This window comes from Dipodomys ordii, unplaced genomic scaffold, assembly GCF_000151885.1.
Source record: "Dipodomys ordii isolate 6190 unplaced genomic scaffold, Dord_2.0 Scaffold53, whole genome shotgun sequence".
Classification (NCBI taxonomy): Eukaryota; Metazoa; Chordata; class Mammalia; order Rodentia; family Heteromyidae; genus Dipodomys; species Dipodomys ordii.
The window spans coordinates 867592-892180 of NW_012267269.1; the positions used below are offsets into that span (position 1 = coordinate 867592).

Here is a 24589-nt window from a genome sequence, read left to right on the forward strand (position 1 = left end):
AAAAAAAAAAAAAAAAGAAGTAGAGGTGCATGCCTACCAAGCCCCTGAGTTCAAACTCCAGTAACACCCCCCCACATACCCACACACAAAGGTTTATTAATTCAGACCTTAAAACACTTTCACTGAATTTAATTGGTATCACACATCAAGACTATTCAAACTAGATTCTAACGTTTAAAGCAGAAATAATACAAGCTTCTTGGGGAAAAAGTCACAATAGGTAAAATGTATCTACTTTTAAAGCCAATGTTATATCATTCTTCCGAAAGAGGAAGCGTCATAGAGTCATCATGTAAGGGTTAATAAAAGTCATTGATTTTTAAAAACAGAACCTCAATTATTTTCTTGATTTCTATCTGAGTAAAAGACATTCCACTAATTTGACTTGGCAGTTTCCAACAAAAATCTCACTTCCACAGACACTGTCAGTAAAGCAACAATATTAGTCCTAGCAGGGAAAAGGTTCCCTTGGTGAATTCAAGGACTACCTTATTCTCCGGCAAATTGTTATCACTTCTATCTGATTATGTCATGTCTTTTATCTATTTAATTTTAAGTACTTGACAAAATTAATTCTTTTTGAGATAGTGCATCACAAGCTACCTTACAACTATGTATTTTCTGAAACCAATACACGAGAAAATATCAAAACTACTTCTGAACATGAAGCCTTTGAGTAACTTTCCTCGCCAAATAAAGGAAGTCATTCTTCTGTGCATCATATCAGCACACAAAACAGAAATTACAACACTATTTAAGCAAAAGTCCTTCTTGAGCATTCCAAGAATGCTCCCTTTCCAGAATTTATGGGTACTGCCAGGAAAAATGGCTAAATTGCCTAACTTGAATTTTTTCCTCTAGTTTTTTCTCCTCTGACAGGAATAAATGAAGAGCAAGTAAAACAACTCAGAGTTAGCAGGAAAGAGTAGAAATAAGAAAAATGTATAATGTAAAAATAGTAACAATAATGCTTTCTCCTTGGAGAGCTAAAAAAGCTTGACTAGGCTGATTCTTTTTCTCCCCTCAGATTCTGAAACCTAAGTAACCAACTCCCTCCCCCCCACCAAGAATATTATAAGTTGAATCAAACATTTGACAATATCAAGAAATTTCAATGATTAATTTGCATAAAGCTATAAGTCCCAAATTAATTTGATGCTGCATTAAATAAGCAATAAAGGAGAAGGTAGAGGAAAGGAGTAGTAAAGCCAAAACAACTAAATTTTAACATATATTTTCTGCAAAACTAGTTAAACACAAACACTATAGGTCATGTAAATTTTAGGTGTAAGTGTAGGGTTGGAAATAATTAAAATGTTACCTTTGCCAAGTAATTCCCAATGTATCCTCACTGGTACTGGGGTATAAATGCCTGCCGTTTTGATTCATGGTCCAGTCACAAATCCTCAGCTGTCAATTGAAACCTAGCAGTCAGATATGGATCGAGCAGTACTACAGTTTTTAGTATTTAAATGAACACATGCAAAGTAGTATTGTATATGGCATTAACCTTACTTTCCCAAGAGGCAACTTAAATTTAAAAAAAAAAAAAGCAAAAGAAAATCTTATTCTGAAAAGCAAAATTCTTGGACTTTTTTGTCTTAGAAAAAAGCTACTGCAATATGCTTCTCTATTAATTAAAGCATACAGAGAAACAAGTGTTTAGAACATAACAATTAGCCATTATTAGAGTACAAATTGAGCTGAAATAAAAGCAAACACGTTAATGTTCAATAGAGATATATTTTAGAAAGAAAATAAAATGCTTTTTATGCAACATACGAAATAATCTGCACTGTGTGAAATAATCAATAACTTTAAGCATGCAGTTGGCAAAACAGAAGACATGCAGTTTAGAGGAGAAGGCCCTACCCCACAGACATTCGCCCTAACTGAAGTATGGAAACGTCCATGTAGTCAGTCTTAGATGTTCACTAATTGTGTTTTGCATGAAGGGGCCTTGAAAGGCTGGTAAAAATTTTTACCTTGATTTTAAATTCAGAGGGATTGCATCTGAGCTACTTTACTCGTCTGAAGAAAGTAAGGAATGCATTGAATACAAGCTGAAACAAATTCTTCCCAGATCTCCAGAACATCAGCTCTGCCCTTCAGAGATCTTTCGAGTAACCCTATCCAGCCAGCTCTGTTTGGTTAACAGCTGCCCTACAGTGCTAGCAGATTTATTGAAAAGATATATTGCTTATTTTTACGCTTAAGAAAGTAAACTTATCTGGCTTGGGGTGGGGGAAACACACTAGAAAATCATGGTTTTTAACCTTTAGAGGGCCAGGCTATAAATTAACTGCATGCTGCACTGAAATTCACTAGCCCTGGTTTGCTGCCCTGCAATGAGAACATTTAGATGATGATTGGAGCCAAGATGCCTGTAGACTTAGGATAAACTTTTAATCCATTTTGATAACAGTATGGGCAAAAAATGTTAGTGATTAAGAATCTTTGTTTTTCCTTTCAGATTCAAGTTTCTGTATACTCAAAATAATAGTGGCACTGGAGTTTCAGAATGATAGTTTTCCTATAAAAATACAACATGTAGTTGCCAAAAATGTTTTTATTACATTGGTGTTTCAGTAAACATGTTTTTATAATTTAAAGAACTGGAAAAAAATCTCCTTATGTAGATAGATTGGTAGGTAGGTAGGTAGTAGATAGATAAGTAGGTAGGTAGGTAGGTAGGTAGACAGATAGATACTGTTACTGTTCAGGATATATGTCATATGGAAGTCATAGGTAAGTAAACAAAGCAAATTAGAAAGGAAAATGGGTATTAAAAATACACTATAATATTTTCACAGAAGTAAATTTCCAGGATTCCATTCCATTCCTCTCCTCTCTTCTCCTCTCCTCCCCTCCCCTCTCCTCTCCTCTCCTTTGCTTTACTCTCCTTTCCTTTCCTTTCCTTTCCTCCCCTTTCCTCTCCTTTCCTTTCCTTTCCTACCTCCAAACCCCTCTACACTCTTTGGAGACAAGATCTATGTAGCCCAAGCTAGCCTGGAATTACAGATCTTCCAGGGTTAGCATCATGAGTTCTGGGATTTAAAACATGTACCACTATGACAGGCCCAAGATTATTTATTTCTCAAATAGGTCATATAATCAGAAATTCAAATGTGATAGGGTGAATTGCTTGTGTGTGTGTGTGTGTGTGTGTGTGTGTGTGTGAGTACATGCGTGTGCATGCACGTGTGTGCACACTCTGGTCTTAGAACTTGAACTCAGATCCTGGGCACTCTTCCTTAGCTTGTATACTCAAGGCTAATAGTCTACCACTTGAGCCACAGCTTTACTTTCATCTCTTTGGTGGTTAATTGGAGAGAGAGTCTCATGAATTTTCTTGCACAATCCTCCAGTCTCAGTCTCCTGAGCTAGGATTACAGGTGTGAGCCACCCGTCCTTGTCAAATTGCTTGTTTTGAACAAGAACTGAGTAACCTACTTGTATACTTTAAAATATGGGTTTTAAAAGATTTATGAAAATCTAAAAGCAATTTAAGAAACTAGAAGGTGTATAGATTACCTGAGGGAGCACTTAATTGGTTAGGTTCCTGCGAATGAAAACTGTTAGTTCTCAATCCATGAAGCAGTCCCAAGAAGGGAGGAACCTATTTAGGAAGTAGCACCTCTTACTTACTTCTATTAATTATTAGGTTCAGATTGTTTTCTACAAGGTTCTTTCTCTTAGACTGGAGTTCTCCAGAAGTGGACACACTTAAACTTGGGGATCCTGAGTGGCATTCACTGGTGTACTGCCTTTATAGACCTGCAGGAACATTGTCTCCCTGGAAAAATGCTTACGTTAGTTAGTGGATTTGTATTAATGTTCATGTTTTGTTTGTTTAACCATCCTTAAAAATGTCAAGTGGGCTATTTTTTGTCACCTGTTGACCATTTAAAATGGATATATATTTGCACTTTTTTTCCTAATTACTCTCAAAAGGGTCAAATATGACTCTAGCTATTCATGTGTGTGTGTGTATATATATATATGTATATACATATACATTATACGAGAAATACACTCTTCCCCACAGAAAAATGTACTTCAGTACATACAAAATGTCTAATAAATGTGTTTAGCAATACTTAATTCCAAAGAAATTGAAAGGATATTGTTATCAAATTTCACTTACTAAAGATATAAAATATAACTTAAATTACTTGCCTATTCAGATTATCACCAAGAATTATTTACAGAAGTATCTGAGTAGACATATTTGTATTTACTTTTATTTAATCAGATAAAGAAATTACTTGAGCAAGAGCCTCTGTGTTTTCTTTAAATTAATAAACTTCCCTTTGCATAAAACAGCTATTAAATTAACCAACCATATGATAAAGTGACTTTTAAAACAATAAGTGTACATAGGGGAAAGTAAATCATTAAAATAAAAATTACCTAGTTATCAAAGATTTCCATGATGATAGTTCTTTTTTAAATAAGATTCCCAGGAATCTTATTTAACCAGGATAGTCAAAATCAAGCAAACTTTGAACTGAAAAATTAACATTAAGTGTATTAAAATTTCTTTGGGAGTCATATTAAATATTTTCTATTATAATTCAGTGTACTTAATGAAAATAATTTTAAAAGATGGTTAGGATGGTGCACACTAGTCATTCAAATACTTGGGAAGCAGAGAAAACAGAATAGAGAGTTTGAAGCTAGCCTGGGATAATGAGATCTTCCCCCCCAAAAAATTAGTTTTTACTTTACATAAATTTAAAATAAAGACTCCTTTTTAGTTTAAGGTAATGATTTCTCAGATTATGTTCTAGGAGAGGATCAAGTGTTAAGCAGGTTAGCTGTTATTATTTTAAATTTAAGAAGTGGCACACAATACATGGCCTTCATTTATATATATTTTACCTCTGCTCAAAGCATCAATAAAACTAATGATTGTTCTCAACTATTTTCACTTAAAAACACAGGAAGTGGCTTCCTCTCTCAAGAAATAAAAGTTAAAACATCCAGTACAAGTTATTTAAAAAGTCTGTTAAGTCATATGGGTATGTGGAGATGAAAATAATTATTTTTCTAATAGAGAATCTAAGTCAGACTTGATAATGTGCATGTTATGAGACTACATATTCGTAAAACCATTATAACTCTTTATGTGTCCTTAGTGACATGAAATGAGATTGTCTACTACTAAAAAAGAAGTAGAGGCAAAGTGTTCATTCACATGTTCTTAGGGTGAAGGATCTATCACTTCTCTAAGAGGAGGATTGTGTTCCCAGCGTAACTCAAAATAAGATTGTGCCAGAAAAGCAAGGCCCAGGACTATCTGGTGACTCTCAGCAATCTGCATGAGGGAAGTACCTAAGATACCCTCAAATAATTATGTAAGTAGCTGACAGTCATAAAGAATCAATAATGTTAGTACTTTCAGAATAAGAGCTTATCCACTCAAAAGAGGGCCCTTCGATGTTCTTAACAGGGGCTTTTGTTAAATGCATAGCAATTAGCTTTGGGAACAAAAGAAAGAAGGTAAGCAAAATGTCCCACTCTGCCAGATTCAGCAAAAGGCTGATGTACAACAGCCTCTCCTGATGACAACAACTCTCAACTGAACCAATAAACCATTGAACTGTAACCAGGCTAATCAACATGGGCAAATTTACCTTTTTACTTTTTTTTCTTTGTAGGTTTACAATGACCCTCAGGAGACTATACTGAAATGTATTTTTATGTTCTTCTGAGTGTTTTTCTTTCTCTAGAGGCCTCAAGGAAACAGATTTTTTAAAGGATGGGTTTTTTTGGGGGGTGTTAAAAAGATTAACACCTCAACATTCATATTCTACTTAATGATTCATTTAATGGAGTTTTATTACTATTATTAATTATCAGCTATGGAACGAATAGAATGGCCTCTGAATAGTATATAACTTACTGAACAAGCAAAATAATCAGAATGAAATTACCAAAAAAGAGAGAGAAAGAGAGAAAAAAACAACATAACTTCTACTGTTTTCTGAATCCATACTTCTTGACATTTAATTTAATTAACAGAAAGTTCAATGAGCATGGTTCAAGAGCTTAATAAACATTATTGGCCATAAGATATCTGTTCATATTAGAAAATAAAAAGTTTTTTTCTTTTTTAAATGTTACTTATCATTAACTTGTAAACTTTAAGCTTTGAAGGGATGTTGGAAACCGTGTACTTCAATCTCTTCATTTTCATTCCCAAAATAAGGATCCAGGAGAACAAGGTTTAAGACCTTGTCCATCAGCACAAGACTCCAACCTTCTGACTTCAAATCCCTAGTTCTCCACAACTAGTTTCCTTGTCATTGTTGCTTTCCTATTCTATTTCTCATGGATAGCCCAAGAATATTTGATGATGAAATACCTATAAATATTGCTTTTAGAATTTCCTACACTTCCATGATTCAAAATGGATAGTTTTAATGGTTAAGTACTTTCAGGAAAGAAGATAATTTCCACCTTGTGTTTTTGTTTATTGAAATTTACTGTTACATTACATATAATTTTATTTTATATTAACTAGAAAAATTTATCTGTATTTTACCCTTCCAAAATCAGAAAGGTAAGTGAACAAATGAATGAATGAATGATAAAATATCTTTTTAATTTAAGAGCAAGCCAACAAGCTAAATATTTGCATAGCCACTATTTTGATTGAAACTTCCTTTAAATGTGCTTCCTTTCTAGCTAGCATATGTGAAAACTGACCTCTTACCATTTACATACCTACCTAGAAGTCATGTGATAGGGTTTTACATCAAGCTGTCAATTATGATAAAAGACACAATAAGAATGGCCCTAGTGTTGATAGCCTGCTTCCTGATTTGATGGAATAGTTTGCTGACAGTCCACTTGTATGCTTCCCATTGCTTGCCTCATTAATAAATGCCTAATTTTTCCAGGAGTTTCAATGTGTCAAACTTTGACTTTGTCATTTCTAGAAATATTATAAAGGGATCTCAACTAATATCTCAGTTTAAAAAAAGAAATAGAGAGGCAATTTTTAAAAGGTTATTTTGTGTAACAGAAACTTTCAATTTTGATGTTGAAACTCTAGCTTCAAATTCTATCAAGTGTGAAAATATTTTGATATAACTAAGCTCAGTAACTGAACTTGAAATAATAGCATTACACAGTCATGCAGGCAGTATAACATGCTGAAGCAGGGCACCAGTGAAATCCATGCAATTGTGATTCAAAGGACCTGAAGCTGTCAGGCTACTCATTCATTAGCTCTAGTCACTAGCTGTAGTCACAGGTAACATGTATATATAGTCTAGAAATCACCATTTTGGAACTTGTAAAAAGAAGTCTTATTACTTACAAACTAGACCTTATTTCTTTTGTTTCACTGGAGTGGGGGTGGGGGACAAAAGCGAGTTTACACTTACTCTGCCTAAAATCTTGAATGTCTATCAAAAGTTAACATGTGCCTCCATGGCTATGTTGAATGCGGATCTTTTATTACTCAACAAGAATCTCTTTGCTACAAACTCCTATTTATAATTTGCAATAAAAATATGTTGCATTGATGTGTGATAGCAGAGATTTAACCTTTAATATAAACTTATACTCAATTGCAATGGTGATAGTCAAATTAACTATGCCTCCTTTAAACTGCTAAAATTTATAAGATAGCAAATAAAGAAGGCCTGAGGCTGTAGCAAATTTATTATGAGGTGTAAATTTAAGTAACTTGCCTCATATTACCCATTAATGTTAAAATTGTTAGACTAGATGAATTTATAATTTATAAGCAACAGGAAACATTTTGCTAGTTTCATTTTCTCAAGGAGATAAAATTTGGTAAATGTAGTTTCTTCACTCTCTATAGAAAGAAACATGCACTTAGTTTATAAAGTCAAAAGTAGGTCAAGAGACAGTGTATTTTACTGAACTTCTATGAACATTAGAGATATCTTCCATGCTTCTAAAAATATTCCAAATCACAATAAGACCTTTCCTAGTAGAGTCTAAGAAAATTAAGTTGGCCAAAGCAGGACCCAAGAGTTCTTCATCCTACCAGCCATCTTCTAATAGGAAATTTTAAAAAAGACTAAAATTCTAATTGAAGTTCTGATTTGAAGATATTTTCCCCATGTCAACAGTAAATGCAATTAAGCAATAATCCAAAGGACTGACATGTTCCAAATCTTGAAAATCATTCAGGATCATGTTAAAAGATAAAGAGAAATTCTAAAGGCAAGCCCTGATTATCTGGCATGAGCTGGCTACTTTGACTAATTAGAAAGGATTACTTTTAATGGTAAGTTATCATGAATCTTTAAAAAACATTCTTCATAACCGTGATTTTGTTTTTTAGATTCAAATGAGGTTTCATAGTTACAATGAGAAGTGAAATTCAAATGTCAGACTAAGCTAGTATTCAAGACAGTTAAAAGCCAGCATTGAACATTAATAACAATTGTAAAAAAAAAAACACATGAATGTATAATTACTAGTAACAACTACATGCATCAAGTGTGAAAGCATGTACATATACTACTCAGATGTTATTCATTTTTTCAGATTATCATTCATATTACTCTTATAAGTAGAGGGTAGGGTAACATCTCAGTTTAGGAATACAGTATACTTGTGTGCTAAAAATGGCTATACTGAAACTTTACTGTCTTATCATTATGTGAAAAGATTAGTCAATAATTTAAAATGTATTGTTAAACTCCAATTTATGTAGGCTACATTAATGTTTTTTTGTAAAAAAAAATAGCACTCAACAATCCACATCAATACTTTTCATAACCTAAACAAATAAATCTTTATAAAGCAACTGCCATGAACTGGAGAATGTACCTGGTAACGATATTTATTCTTCAGGGGTCATGTATATTAAAGGTTATGGGGAATGTTTAAAAGAACGCTCTCAAAGAAAACCATTGCCTTTCTAATTCTGAATTTATCCTAGCTAATATAAAATGATTGATTACCTTTATTTCATGTACCCCTTGATTTTCCTTTTCATTCATCATTGAATGCTTTAAACCAAATGCATTTAGAACCTGCCGTTAGAAGAGTGTTCTCTTTTAAATCTTTGTAAAGTAATGAAAGGGCACAGTAAATCAATCTCATTTGTGCTGTAGGAAAGAATAACCCTTACTCTACTGAGTCATTCCAACTACTCTGTCTTTCCATATCTAGATAGGAAGCATAAAACTTCATCTCTACTAGTCTTAAAATGTAAAAGGTAAAATAAGCTTTTAACCAGAAATTTAGTTCATGTATACATATATATATGTATATATATATATATATATAATACATACACACACCCATACACACACAAAAAGCTATGCATTTATATTGTTCTGCATTATCTTAGAATTTGCAGTTCATTATAAATCTGGAGCACTGGGATTCTTCAGATTAAAAATTGGCACTAGCCTCATTCATTATACAAAGGATAGAGGACAAATGAGCTACCTGTATAGTATTTAAAAATTTTAATTGTAAAGCATACATAGACTTCTCTTCCAAGCTCAATATGCATCATGTATTCCATAAATACCAACTGCATTTAACTAAAAAAAACTATATTCATATGCTAAGTATATGCATTCATATTTTAATATATTCACTTAACATTGTCCACTTAAATAACAAGTGGCAATCCTTGATTTAAAATTTGTAGTTTAGTAATCACATGTGCCCAGATCTCTTATCTATAGTAAACTCATTTTCACATTACTGTTTCCTAAAGTTTTCTAAATTTCCTAAATTTTCTAAGTTTTCTAAATTTATCTTTAGATTTATGAAAGAAGTAACTTTTATATTAATGAACTTTTGTGATTTTAATTATGTGAAGCTCCAACATTAGTCACAGTGGTTAAAAAAATGCTGCTGTGGCTTAGGACAGGGAAGGAGGAAGATTGAGTCTATATATAGGCAATTGGACTATTGTAATATGGGGCTAAAGCCTTAAATAGTGGACACGTTATGTGAATTAAAAATTAATTGGAAATTAGAGATGTGTCATAAAGAATAATGCAAATCTCATGACAGAAATATTTCTCAAAAAAGGATAATAATTTATAAATTTCTGAACCTATAAATGCTGCATATGTTTGAAAAGCGCAATAAATACATACATTTGTCAAAGAGGGCCATATTATAGTAATTATAATGCATTTCATATTAAGTAATTTTAGAGGTGTAAAAAGCAATATTCCAGAGAATTATGTTGAAAGGCCAATGGCTGGCAAAACCACCTAATTACTTTTTAGTTTTTATAACTGTATACAGATGTTTTCAGTTAATGCTCAATCTGTCTTGGTTTTTTTTTTTTTTCTTTTTCTAAACATGGCAAAACATCAAGTATCCTGAATAAGCTATATCATTGTGGTTTTCCCTGAACTCTGCATGTGGTGACCTTTAATATACGCAGTCTGCCACCTTGGCCTGTGGATGGAAAGGATTCAAGAATTCCACATGAAGAGATAGACCACAGCAAGCATAACAGAGGAGGGCGGGTCTAGAACAAAGAACCTGTGTCACTTGCTACGTTAATAAAATCTCATCTATATACACAGAAAACTTACACATGAAGAGCAACTTGGTTAATATCAGCTCTTAATTATCCATTATGGCCTACATTTCCCTATGAAATACTTTGCATACTGTTAATTTCAAACTGCTCTCCTAGCAAAACTTGACAGCAGTAAACATATGCATCATAAAATATATCTAAATTCTGAAAGGTTTAGAATTATTTCAGATACCCTGTAACTAGAATCACGGGATTTCTCTATTGGTATTTTGAATGCTTTGACTGTGGCTAATTTGTTTATAAGCCACCATTAATCCTGGCTGTATATTTTCACAGTTTGGGTAAACACTTCATTTGCATTAAATTTACAACATTAATGAGATGTGAAATTTAAAATGCTACTTGAAACATAAATGATGTAAGAAAGCAGGACCAAAAAAAGTGTTTTATCACATCTGAAATCACTAAACCAATTTAAACCTATTAAAACAGGAATGATGTGGCGCCTGAGATTTTAGCTTCATAACTCATCTTCCTGGACTAAAGCACAAAAGTGAGGAGTAAAACATCTGGAAAATATGATATTGCTTCAAAAACACAATTTATGTACTGTTCCGACTCTAGTTGGCTTTAAAATTGGTTTTAGTGTTTGTATTTGAGAGCTAGAGGCTAGTTAAGTTCTCAATAGTCAGGAAGACTATTGAGGGTTGAAACAACAGTGTTCACGGATACTGTCAATATATACTACGGAGATGGAAGAAGTTGTAAGTCAATTTGAGAAATTCTGTTCAGAGAGATGAGAAACAAAGGATAAATGAGGGGGAAAAATTTGGAAAACAAAGTGATCAATTTTGATCTCAGAAGCCCCGTGAGCCCCATCCTGAGTCCAGATCTGAGAGGCAACATGGAGAAAAGCGCCGAAGCAAAGCGTGGCTACCCCAGTACACCTGTGTGAAACGTGCCCACCTGTTGCTGATGTAGGAAGGATGGGTCTCTTGGACTTAGTCCCACATATCGATTGGCTTGAGATGTGCCTGAGGCTGTGTAGGCTGATTAAGGAAGAACAAAAACAAAGATAAAAATTGTGAACTATCAGAATGAACACCCTGTCCATGTATAAGAAACCCAGAGAAGAGGGATTTGCAACCAAAAAGACGGGGTCTCCATTTCTCTTTTGTCGGAGTGAATATCAAGTGATAGAAAAGAAATGGTAACTCTATTCAACTCATCTAGTTTATCTCCACTAAAATATCTGAGTAAACCACATCCTGTCCTTTGGTGTCTGTATCTCTCACTTATGTGCTCCAAGTAGTCCTGCAGGGTTATCAAGGACTGACTACGCAGAAGGGGCACTTTCTGAGATATAGTTGTTGACTAGATATTAATGGCCTAATAATGAATGGAATAATCAATGATGGACGGTAATGCTAAATGTAAACTTAGACTGAAAGATTGTCAGGTAAAGTGTCAACTTTTAATGAGAAGTTTTAAGCAGTTGTGTTTGATGAGTACGAGTATAGATGAAACATCTTACTAAAAAGTTTCACTAAAAAGGAAAATCCAGTATTACTATTCTTAAAGATTCCATTGTTTTGCATTGTGAAGAATGTGTTATTTAAAGTGAATCAAGTCAGTACTTTATTGAATGTGATAGAAATAGTTTGATAGATAGTTTGATAGAAATGCTTTTGAAAATAATTTCCATAAATGTAAAAAAAAAAACAAAAACGTATCTTGTGATTGGCCAGGAAGAGAGTTGATTGCGCCTTCTAAATATTTGGTCACCTGATAGTAAGTAAACACTGAGGGTGACACTCCTCACAGTCCTGTGGTCTTGTTTGCAAGTGCTTTTTGCACCAAGTGTTTTTGATACAGACTGGTGAATTTTCTACTGGAAAGTTCTTTCTATCCCTAAAATCTTTTGCTTCTTTACAAGAAAATAAGTGTTTCTTCCTACCACTAACTGCACTGTTTCATGTTAGAATAGCAGAGAATGAAATTTCCACAGTATATTACACCTGTAAGTCCAAAGAAAGCTATTTGCTTGGTTTAAAAGTGTCAGATTAATGAGGAATTCAGACATTAATTTTAAGTAGAATAGTTTTTTTAAAAATCAATATATTATTCTGCAATTTAAAGAATTACAGAATTTGATCCTAGAGGTTTTTAAGGTCAACCTCATCTTCACAGCTTATCTTTTACTCCTAGCTAAAAGGTCCACATAAAGACAGCCATCAGCAACCAGTGGTCCTACTCCATTTCCAGCTTCTGGAATTCAACACAGGGCTGGACCTCCACAAAAGAGACTCATTCTTACAAAGTGAGCAATAAATCTGCACTGTTTTTTTTTTTTCTGTTTTCCAATTAGGAAAAGGAGGTTTCCATGACTTCTGTGCTTTCTTTAACATTACTGACTTATCAGGTCAATCATTGACCAGTGGCTCATATCAGTGGTACTTAGGCAGCTGGAACTAGGAGTTTGTTGATAAGGAAAAAAAATGACTCCGTAGATTTATGTAGGAGTTTGGAATGGACTGATGTTGTCATCTTAATATAATGAAGATACATCTTTTCATAGTTTACAATTTTATTAGTCAAATCAGGTCCCTTTTTGAACAACCTGTGAGTATTGAAGCAGTTCATTAACAGGCTGCAAGTACTGCCATTAATTGAGACTTAGGTCTGATCCTCTTATTGAACCTCATAGAACAGTACCACAATAAGAATTTCAGACATTTCTGGAACTTCATTTGCTCACTTATAATTGGTACTTTCAATTATCTTCTGAAAAGCTCTTTTTTTCTATGTGCTTTTGTATTTAAATTGCTAACCTTGCTTCCACAAAGATGCCATGATATTCATATTTTAAATTTGTATATAGTTTGTTTGTTTTTTTTATCAGGTATAATAGCATGGCTCAAGTGGTAGACTGCCTGTACAGCAAACTCAAAGTCCTGAGTTCAAACCCAGGACTTCCTGCTTCCAACTTGAAATTTGTAGGTAGTTTTTAGTAACTGTGATGTACATAGCAAAGCTATATACAAAGGAATTTTTAAATTTCCCTGATAAGGTTTCATCCATTTTCCCATTAGGGATGTGTTCACTTGTGTAGAACCTTATGCCAAAAAGTGAATTACTAAGCATCAGTGATTACTGATGGGCATTGAAAGACCTATTTGGATATATTAATTCATAGGGGCTATGAATTTTAAGAAATAAAAGCTGAGATTAACTGTACACTTAAAGTATTGCTCATTTTTCTTAAGTTTTTAAGGCATCATCTAAAAAAAGTTCCAATGGCCAAGAAAGAGTATATGATGGACTTCTGATTGTGTAATTCCACACAAGAATTTCCAGAGCTCTAGGATTTCTTGGCTCTAGAAAACATGGACAGCCTAACTTTAAGACATATTTGTATATAATTGTGGAAGTGTACGCTAATTCTTCCCAAATGGAACTGTGCCATTCTACTTCCTATTTGTTTATATTGGTTTCACTTCTAAGAAGCTAGTAGTTTGGGTGAAGCCAAATGAAAATTCATTTCTTATATATTTCTGAGTATTCTACATGAAGAAGCAATGGAATCATTTGGCTAACTGGTATGTGCTATTTAAGAGTAGAAGCTAAATCTATGACATTTAAAATGTTGTGAAACATTAATATGTATACAATCTAATGTATCATGATAGGAAAAATAATAAAAAGGTTTGAAGAAAAAGTTGTAGATAAGGATGTGCAGGTAACTTACATGTGCTTAATGCTAAGCTTTGAATGTTCTTGCTGCACTCAACATTGTGAGACTATTCCTAACAATTACATAACTTACAGCAAGGTAAACATACAATTATCTTACAGAGGCACTGAGTCAGTCTGTCTGGTGTAAGGACTTGGTTTCTATAGGAGTGCTCCAATAAGTACAATTATCTAATCTTTCTTTTGTGATATAAAACCTTGCACACTGTGTTATGTTACTCAGTGTGATTTCAATGTATACCTTGAACGAGCAGGCATGGCTTATTTTCTGTTATAGTTGTTTTCTCAAACAAATATGCCTCTCCCTTTTCAAATACGAAGCACAGATGGGAATTTGATAAGGGAGAGCATGTGACATCCAGGCCACATACATGCCTGCTTGTTCCACTTAAATGAGAAATCTCCATCGGGTCAGGTACCTGGAAAAGTTGCCGTGTTTTCCATCTTGGATCAGTTATCCAATGGTGGCACCTTTGATGGACATTTCTCATTTCCTACAGAAATACTTACTGGTTGCTGTAGGTGAAGCTGCCTCACCTTCAGTGGATGTAGTGATGGGTTTAGTATCTGTCATGGTCAGGGTCACAGGTCGCACTGCACTGGGATGGGGAGAGGGTGCCAAGACAGGAGTGAAATGGCCAGGCACTTTCCCTACTACTTGACCACTGCTGTTAGGCTACAAAACAAAAACAGAATGCCGGGTGAAACAATCCAAAAGACAGTCATCTTGTTCAACACATGCAGTCACGTGGATCCTGCATGCCGGTAACCACTACGCCCTCTCAAGTCTGAGTTGGAGGCCAGCCAATGGTTAGTAGTAATAAGGAGAAGCAGTTTTTTTCTTTAAAAAAAAAAGATTTTCTTCTTGAAAACACTTTGCATAGGTTGATTTTGTCTTTACAATATCCCTGGAAGCCAAGTAGACTTGATTCATTAATTTAGGAGGCCAAAAAACTAATAGGAGGCTCCAATCTTTAACTCAAGCTAAAATGAAATTCTTTCCTAAACTATCTATCTTTGGATCCCAATGATGCTGTATTCTCTGCTCTTCTAATCAGAGTCCGTTGGTTTTAAAAAAGAATTTTCCTCCTAATTGATAACATGATCAACGCAAGAGACACAAGAACATGTGGGATAGGAAACACATCTCTTTCCATTGCTGACAGTCAAGGATACATTCTTCATGCAAAACTCTGGCTTTCTCTCAAAAGCAGACTCACACATACAACAGGCAATTTAGACTCCAGGGTCTCCACTCAACTTCTAATGCCTCACTAGTACAAGCAGATGTCATGAGATATAAAGCATCTAAAATTTCAGATGTACACAATGATATAAAATACCAAACTAGCTCTGACTTTTCCTAAAGAAAATTAAAATGTACTGAAGTAAAGCAGAGGATAATGAAACATACTTTGCTATTTGAGTGAATCTTCTACTGCTGTGTATGGAGAGTTACACAGAACACTAAATGTTGTTTAGTGTTGACATTTGTGAAAAGTCGCTGAGAATTATCCTCTGGACAAAGACAGTAAAGACGTTATCTTACTTTTAACTCCTTGGTGGAAAAAATAGTTTATGTGGTAGGAAACAAAATCTTAAGGAAACACTCAAGGAATCTTGCAATAAATGACTCTAGACAGAGAATGCTACTTTTAATAACAGTTATGCTGCACTGCACAATGCTCATAACAATTTCATGGGAGGTTATTCTCTGCAAAGATCTAATCTTTATCATTTCAACTGTTAAAAGCAAATAAGCAATGAGAAAGAATATTTATCTAAATAGCTATATATAAATTACAAGCAGACACTTCTTTAAAGAAAAAGATAAAGAGCTTTTTGGACTCAAATGTTGTGACTCAAGAGATATAAACTAAGTTTCAGGACTCCATTGAGGCTATTTTCTTTATTTTGTAAAGAAAATGCACTTCTTGAATATCCTGACTATTCATCATGGGTAATTTTAAGTATTTAACTTGATGGCAGGAAAATTGACCAGAGTTTTCCTCTATGGAAACCTATGGGAGAGTTATATCTTTAAACTAATTTTATTCAAAATATTCCATTGAATAGCATGACTGTCTCACTGTAATTGGTGCAGCAGTAATGCAATTAATCTCCAAATTACTGTGAGGAGGGAAAGGCATCTCAGTTGCTTAACAATACAAATCAGTGCAGTGCTGCAGGAGGCTGGGAAGGAGCAGCTGACTGTGGGTGAACCTCCGACTTCTCCCCCATTTCTAGAGCTAAAAAGGTGAATAACAAGAGTTCTACTGAAATACAGTTCAGTTGGTTTTGAGCTAATCACCAAAGTAGATATGATGTTCCTAAAAGAACACTTCCACAGTATAAAAGATCCATTTTCCTTTCGGAGGGAAATAGTTTAGGTCTAAAGGAGTTCATCAGTTTTGGTTATTTGAATACTGCAAATGACTCCTTTATGTGTCTTATTGGAGGAAGAAGAAAGCTCTCCTTTTATCACTTGTGAAATATTCATTGGTAAAAGTGTTTCTGAATGGGGCTCACCAAAACAGTTTGATAGTACCTACCTTGAACGGAAACAGAATGACAAGCTTTGCAAGGAGATGCTGTAGCTGAATATATTAAGCTGCCTGCCTACTCTACAACTTTTCTACTGGACTTGAAGAAACAGAATCTTACAGATGTTTCTCCCTTTTATAAGCAATAAGATGGACAAAGACAGAATTCCCCAGCCAAAGCCAACTCTCCAGAGACAAAGGAATGTGAGTGTGTGTGTGTGTGTGTGTGCGTGCGTGCGCACACGCTCGTGTGTGCCTTCAGTTCTGCAGCAGTTTAAAAAGGTGAAGCTATGGTACAAAGCTTCTATCTTTTAAAGGTGCTATTGGAATGAAACTCTCATACTCTGAAAATGAAGAAGAGGTGTCTTACCTGAAGCTGAACCTGAACAGCATTGGGAAAGGATTATCCTACTTAGTACATTGTTCCTATTAGACAGAATCCTGAGAGAGTTTCTGCCTTTTGTTTTTTAACTGAGATGAGAGTGAGATACTAAGTGAGATTTTTACCTTGGAAACTTAAAAATCAAGAACAATAAGGCAGATTATCACCTAATATGCTCTCTTAACCTATAAAGAAATAGAAATATACGTAAAACAAGCACTGAATAATTAAAGAAATGCATAACACTAAAGGCCTGATTTTAATTTGCATAATTTTTCCCCTAACAGTGCCTAATTAAGACATCAGTTAAAAAAAAATCCAATGGAACTCTAAGATTTTCCACACTGAATTAACGTTAAGGACTTTTAATGGATGTCTTAATTAGACTTTGTTATTCAGAAAAATTCTACACAAATTAAAATCAGACCTTGTGTGCACTATTCCCAGCTGAGTCTAGCAAAATGCTCTATGGAACTGAGACTTTCGAAACCATCCTGTGACAGCAAATTCATTTTTAAATGAATCCACTAAAATCCCTATCTTACTTGGTTGTCAAGTGCATTATAGTTATTACACCAGCCTGACATTTTCTTCTAATATACAAATAGTAAGTTTAACTTCAAAATGCTTAGTTTAGTATATGAGTTAATGGAGCTAAGGTGAAGATATTTTTTTCTAAATAATCCAAAGGGGGCTAGATATGTCATTATTTTTTTAAAAAACCTTCAATAAGGACCATTTTGCTTCTAAAATTTGTTAAAATACAAATCAAGACAAAACTTTCCTTTCTCACCTTTCCTTATTAAGTATGATTGATATCACATATTATTCACTTCTATTTTAGTAACTTCATAGCAAGTAATGATAGAATGCTTAAAATTCCCCACAGCATAAAGGGTATAAGAAGAGGTGGACAGGAGTCTTGGAGGTAAAAGAGGAAAGCCAAATATTAGACAAAAAGATCAAAATTACAAAGCAGTCAATAGATAGCATAATAACTGATAGATACATTTTTGACACCGAGACTGTCTACTCAATTGTAGAAAAACCTCTTACACAATATCCCTACTTGAAGTGACCTCTCCCTAGAAGAATCATATATCTAGGAAGTAAGAAATGCACATGAGTCACTAAACTCATATAATGAATCTCTAAAACCACTGTACAATGTTTACCAGGAAAGAAAAGATGCTTCTAGTAATGCCACTCATTATTAAGTATAAGTCATGTCCCTGCAAAGAGTATTCAAGGTGTCATCCAACATGGAGAATGTTTACATTACAAAGCTTCTTTCAATACCTAATAACTGGTCTGTAAATACAACCCTAAGTTCTTCTGTGTGTGTTTATTTTAGCACATACCATGCTCCTGCCTATAATGAGCACTTTGACTCTGTGTCGAACCAGGTATTTCAACGGTGGCAACTCCAGCACAGAACGTTTTTTGTTTGTTTGGCAATGAATATTCTGCATAAACTTTCCCTTTTGTCAATGAAAATCCAAAAACATCTTCAGAAATGTACCCCTTTGGGGCAACACACTTCCTACCTGTCATTCATCCACCTGTACATACACACTTATTGAGTCACCAAGAATTTCCTGAAGATGGATTGCAAGGCTTGATGTTCTGCCAGACATAATGTCTGACTAACCTTCATGTCTTAGGGTTAGACCTGTCCCATCTCCCTTAGGCTCTAATCTTAGTTTTTTTCCTCTTATTTTTACCTGGCTGGTTTGCGGACTGGATGGATCATAAGAAGGTACATAGTTCTTCAGAGTATCCTGAGGATTCAGGTGGGGAGGATATCTGATTGTTGGGTGAGAAAAGTAGCTCGATGGGGCTGGAGGAAGGATAGCTTGTGTTGGAAATGGCAACGGTGAGGGTGGAGGTGGAGTTCGAGTTGAGATGACTGCAGAACACAGAAAAGGAAAGATTGACTTGTCAGCAGTTGCCTTCATGTTTCATTCCAGTCCTAAAGAATGCTGTGGTGGCTATTCATCACCACTGTCTATTTCTGTGTCCTCTTTTGATCCAAGTCAAAAATAAATACGAATAAACTAAGAATAAATGCTTAATGTTTTATGAGATAACTTAGCAAACAATATGAAACAATCCTTTTCACGACCTATAAATGAAAATTGTTTGCAATGACTTTTTCAGTCTTGTAATTATGCAAAAAAAAAGCTCCAGTGATAATTTGCTTGCAGGAAATACAAAAAAATTAAGAATGCATATTGTAAAACAATTATAAATATAATTTTATGATCACAACTGGTCTTTGAATATTCTGGGCACTGTTTCTGAGAGTCCTCTGAATTGTTAATACAATGAAGATTTTTCTAAGCCTAAACCTAGGCGAGGAGGTGAGGTAAGGGATGAGATGCCAGAATGTATATTTCATTCTAGTGCCCTACGTAATACTTCCCTGCACCGAAATATGAGCACCTTTTGTCAAAAGATGAATTTCAGAGAATAGTTGTATACTTCCTAAAACAAAAGTCCTTGTGGAAGTATTATGCATGTATACCTATTTGAAAGTACACCTTAAGGAAATATAAACATCTAAGTGTGACTGCATATCTTTTTATTTAGTATCTAAATCTCAGCTAAAGTTAATCATTGTCTTTGTTCATGAGATACACCTGAATCTCTATTGTGGTTCCTCTGTGTTTCAGTACCAATTTGGCCTGAGTACTTCTGGAAAAAGATCTCTATTTTATTATTATCAGAATTACTATTATTATTATGAATAATTTGCTGAGATCTCTTTCTGACTGAACTGACACTACTCAGCGTGGTACTGTGTTTGCACGGGCTATAGCTGGCCTGGTATAATTTGGTAGAATATGATATTTCAAATTTGAAAGTAAAAATTGGCTACAGGATTTATCTATAAAAGTCATTCTAGTCCATTAAAAGATGAGAGAAAAACAAAACACAGTAAAAAATGTTTTCCTTCATTTTCAAAGAATGTATGCATAATATAAACATATGCATTTCTTGCCTACATTATTTCAAAGCCTTCCAAATTGTCTTTCTTCCTCCAGTCTTGCTCCTTCCAACATATAACCTTTATAGTTCTCTATGACTGATTTTTGTTCAAAGCTCACCATCAAAATTAGGTAGCTTTTTGCTAACTAGCCTTACATAGCTTCTTACTACTTCCAGGTAAAAGTCCCAATACATAATGCCCATTGTGTTTTATGACCCAGTTGTGGATAATTCTTTGGCCTCAACTCTGGCCATATTAAAATGAATGAAGTCTTGGCTACATGGCAGCTTCTTGCTGCAGTGACCTCTAAGGTACTTGGACATGTTGTTGCCTCTGCCTTAATCACCTTCCTCCTGGTTTGTTGTTCCTTCTTGTGATGAACTCATCCTTAAAACCTTCAAAACACATTTCTTCCCAGCACCTAAGCTTCCTCCAAGTACACAATCCTGTTCACATTAGATGCCTGGCCAATGATGTGGTCCTTGACTCCACACTACATAAACTCTTTAAGGACAGAAACTGTCTTTCTTGACCAAGATCCCTACAGTACCCCCTCCTACACTAGATACTTAGCAAACAGGACCTTCGGTAGAGGATTTATTCCAGTTTTCTCAAATTTCATTATATAAAAATATTATGAAATTTTAGGCCATGCATTTTCATACATATTAATATAAACTTTAAATGATTTAAATCAAAGGATTTTTATTTCAACAGATGTTATATCCTATAAGTAAAGATTTTTTAAAGTAGTCAATTAATTTAAATAAGGATTACCTAACTATAGGTTAAAAGCACTAATAAGATTGCTATAAATATATTTACATATAAATATTTCAGTTATACATATATATGTGTGTGTATGAAACTTTTAGTTTATCACTTTCTAGGACTTAAAGTAATGGGTAAAATGTATATAGTGTTATTTACAAGTTAGATATAATATTTTTAACTTCTGAAAGATTTATCATTAGTTAAAATACTAACATGAAATATTGTATACTTCTATTGTTTAAATTAAGATATTAGACATAACATCTAGTGTACTAAAAGATTTGCATGTATGAAAAACTTCCCACATAAAAATATATAGCCTGCAAAATTAAAAACATTGAGAAAAGGGTGGGGTCAGGAAAGATAGGGGAGAACAATGAAAGGGATGACATTGATCAAGATGCATTATGTTTATAAACTGCTTTGATGAACAGCAACATCTTTGTACAACTGAAGACTTTTTAAGAGCTTCTTTTGTTTTCCAATTAATTTCATACCCTCAAGAGTATTGATTTGTGCAGAAAACATCATCTGTAGAAATAATAGCTACATAGATAAATACCTTTAGAAAAACTTCAAAACATACTTGAAATATCTGGTTTTCTTTTAGCAGAATACACAGAATTGGGAATCCTAATGCTACAGTTAAGGTAATTATATACTCTATTTTCTAAAGTTCTTATGATGCTCATCTTTCCTATAAAAAAGGCCTGGGTAAATATTCAACTATGTAAGATTGGGAATATCTTCTCACAAATCGATAAGAAAAAAAAATATTCTAAGGCGATTGTAACCTGTGTTGAGAGAATAAGGTCATTATGGATAGAATGGTCAACTTTTGCTCTGTCCTCAGGCTTTGGAACCTGAAGACAAAAGAAGACTTCTCTCTTCTATGCCTGAAAATCCTCACCACTGTGTGCGACTCCAGGTATTCCGGGATGGTGGTGCTGGGGGAAAGTGCTCAACCTTGGGGAAGAATCCTGGGGAGATGTAGAGCTGAACAATGGCTTTTCAGGCTTCTTCATAGTTGTTGGAGAAGACATATCTGCAAAGGAGGACAGAAAGATTCAAGCTTCATGACCCTGTTAAGCTACAAGGTGTGTGTTAACATAGCAGGTCTCATTTTCCAATATTTTAGTATTTTTCTACTTCAGTTCTTTTACAAAATCTATACTGAAGGTCAATGACCCAGATATGTGAGAGCTTTAAAGTATCTGTCAAAAACATTCTTTGCTGAAGCTAAGTAACCAAAGGTGTCATTAAAATTAGTTTTTAGAATTATTTTTATTACTAATGAAATCTTGACATTCTAAAACATCTAGGTATTATTTTTTTCCTTTAGCTCCCCTGCCCCCACCAGTTCACATAAAGGTTTTCCTTAACTCAGCATTTCATTCTTTGATTTATATGATACAGGGTTGTCTTTTGACCTGCTTGACTACACTGTGAAAACAAATAAGGCATAACCTGGTTCAAATGTGAAAAACAACCTTTGAGTATGCTGGTAAATATATCATCGATTTAACATCCTTTATGGAAAACTCATTCACTTGCTTAACAAAATAAATACATTCCTTAATTTGCTCACTGCACAAATATTTACAGCATTCCTCTATTGGCCAGCTAAAGCAAGGATGTTAAGAGAAATAAAAAGTAATTCCTGCTTTAGGGAACATTCATTGTCAGTGAGGAGGAAAATGATAAGAACGGTTGTCCACAGTTAGGAGTGTGTGGAGAGCAGAAATATTGTGACATTTGTTGCTCTATTCCTAGCCTCTATGTTCAGGGCGGTGGTCACCCCAGCCTCCCCAGCGAACAGAAGGTAACCTTCAGGGGTGCCATTTTGAAAATGTAAATGAGAATGGAGTTCCCAAAGAGGAAATGCTCAGTAAAAAGAAGGAATGAAGTATATAAGTAGTTCACGTTGTCTGTGGAAAAGTGAAGCATACAGATGAAGAGGGACAAGAGCAATTGACAGGACTCATCCCATGAAGGGCCATGGGTTTACTGTATAAATTTTGTCACTGAAATGGGGAAAGCTATGGGATGGGCAAAATATGATCACAATCATGGTTTAGAACAATCCTTCCAGAAACAACATGTACTATGGTTATTCATCGTGGACCCAGAAATCGTGAAAGCTCTCTTAAGAAGATATATTATTGACACATCAATTTTATAAATATTTATTGAAGGCAGACACCCACTAGTTGCTGGGGACACAGTGGTAAAGTGGATTCATTTTCCACTTACAGAAAGCTTAAAATCTAGTGAGGGGATAAAGAAATAAAAGGGAACTACAAAATAATATACAATAAGCTGTGATAAATGTACATTAGACTTTGTTCATTTGTTCTATAGTTTTGTGTGTGTGTAGTCCTGGCGCTTGAAATCAGGGCCTGGGTGTTGTCCTTGAGCTTTTTTGCTCAAGGCTAGTAGTACCTGCCACTTGAATCATAGCTCTACTTCCAGCTTTTTGCTAGTTAATTGGAGATAAGAGTCTCAGAGATTTTCCTGCCTGGGCTGACTTCAAATTGCAATCCACAATAGCTAGGATTGTAGGCATGAACCATGAGTGCGCAGCTCTGTTCTATAAACATTTAATACTACCAAAAGATAGACTGTGAGGGGCTGAGATGAGACTGGAGATGGAACTCATACAATCAAATTATAAAACAGAATTTACACAATCAATAAGTGATATGGAAGATTGTCATTTAAGTTGATGAGGAATTAGTTGAAACAGGGAATTCTGCACGCGACTCTTGATTATAGGAGAGATGATCCTGAGTTTAACCCCTTAAGTAATGGTGACTTTTATGGGGATTTATAAATTTACAGGAAAACTATCTAATAACAATGTTATAAAATTTACATTATTACCAAAAAATAAATATATATCCAAATAGGTAGACTAATAGTGGATTCTTCTGTACTCATCAGTGTTAGAAATTATCAAGCCAAAATCTTCCTTCTCTCCTTTTCTCTCCTTCCCCCTTCTATTTTTCCTTCTCTCCCTACATCCCTTTTATTTCTTTTTGCCACTACCAGCGCTTAAACTCAGGGCTTGGAACCTTTGTTGGGTTTTTCTGCTCATGGCTGGCATTCTACCACTTTAGCCACACTGACACTTTTGCCCCCTGCATTACTTTGAAGCAAACATAAAAATCATAAAAGTTTCACCTCTAAATATTTCTGTGTGCATATTTTAAAAGAAATCTTTTTAAAAGAAAAGGATGCCAAAAATATATTACACATATAAAATATATACAATCTGCATTTTCAATTGGAAATATTCTTTCAAAATGAGAGAAAGAGAACAGTGCTACTGAGATAAACTAGCAATCATTCTATTCTTACTATTTGAAAAAACTACTTAAATCTAGTCAAGGTATCCAACAGTATATGTTTTCCTCATCTGTCACTTATGGCATGCACACATCACCAAAGGCACTAGACATCACTGTCTACAAAAAATGGATAGGGAGACTTGTAGCCATAAACTACAATTTATGACTAATAAGCTGTTACTAACCTATAGAAACTTTGATGAGTCACAGAACCTTTTTCTTCTTTCTCAAAAAAAATAAAAAGTAATTGTTCATGAAACCATAGCAATTAATGCCACTATATAA

At 34.3% G+C, this 24589-nt stretch overlaps 1 protein-coding gene across 6 annotated transcripts in view; it reads right to left on the reverse strand.

Annotated features, from left to right (window-relative positions):
• Nfib (nuclear factor I/B) overlaps positions 1-24589 on the reverse strand; it is a 226094-nt gene that overhangs the window by 19344 nt on the left and 182161 nt on the right. Inside the window, exons 7-11 of one of the 6 annotated variants that reach the window (XM_013020808.1) lie at positions 21865-21999; positions 18913-19097; positions 14801-14939; positions 11477-11559; positions 1322-1410 (exon numbers count right to left, since the gene is read on the reverse strand). In XM_013020808.1, coding sequence (XP_012876262.1) covers positions 1322-1410; positions 11477-11559; positions 14801-14939; positions 18913-19097; positions 21865-21999 — 631 coding nt within the window. Of the gene's footprint in view, positions 1-1321; positions 1411-11476; positions 11560-14773; positions 14940-18912; positions 19098-21864; positions 22000-24589 lie in introns of all 6 variants that reach the window. The other 5 variants (XM_013020807.1, XM_013020810.1, XM_013020809.1 and 2 more) reach the window with 5 other exon arrangements.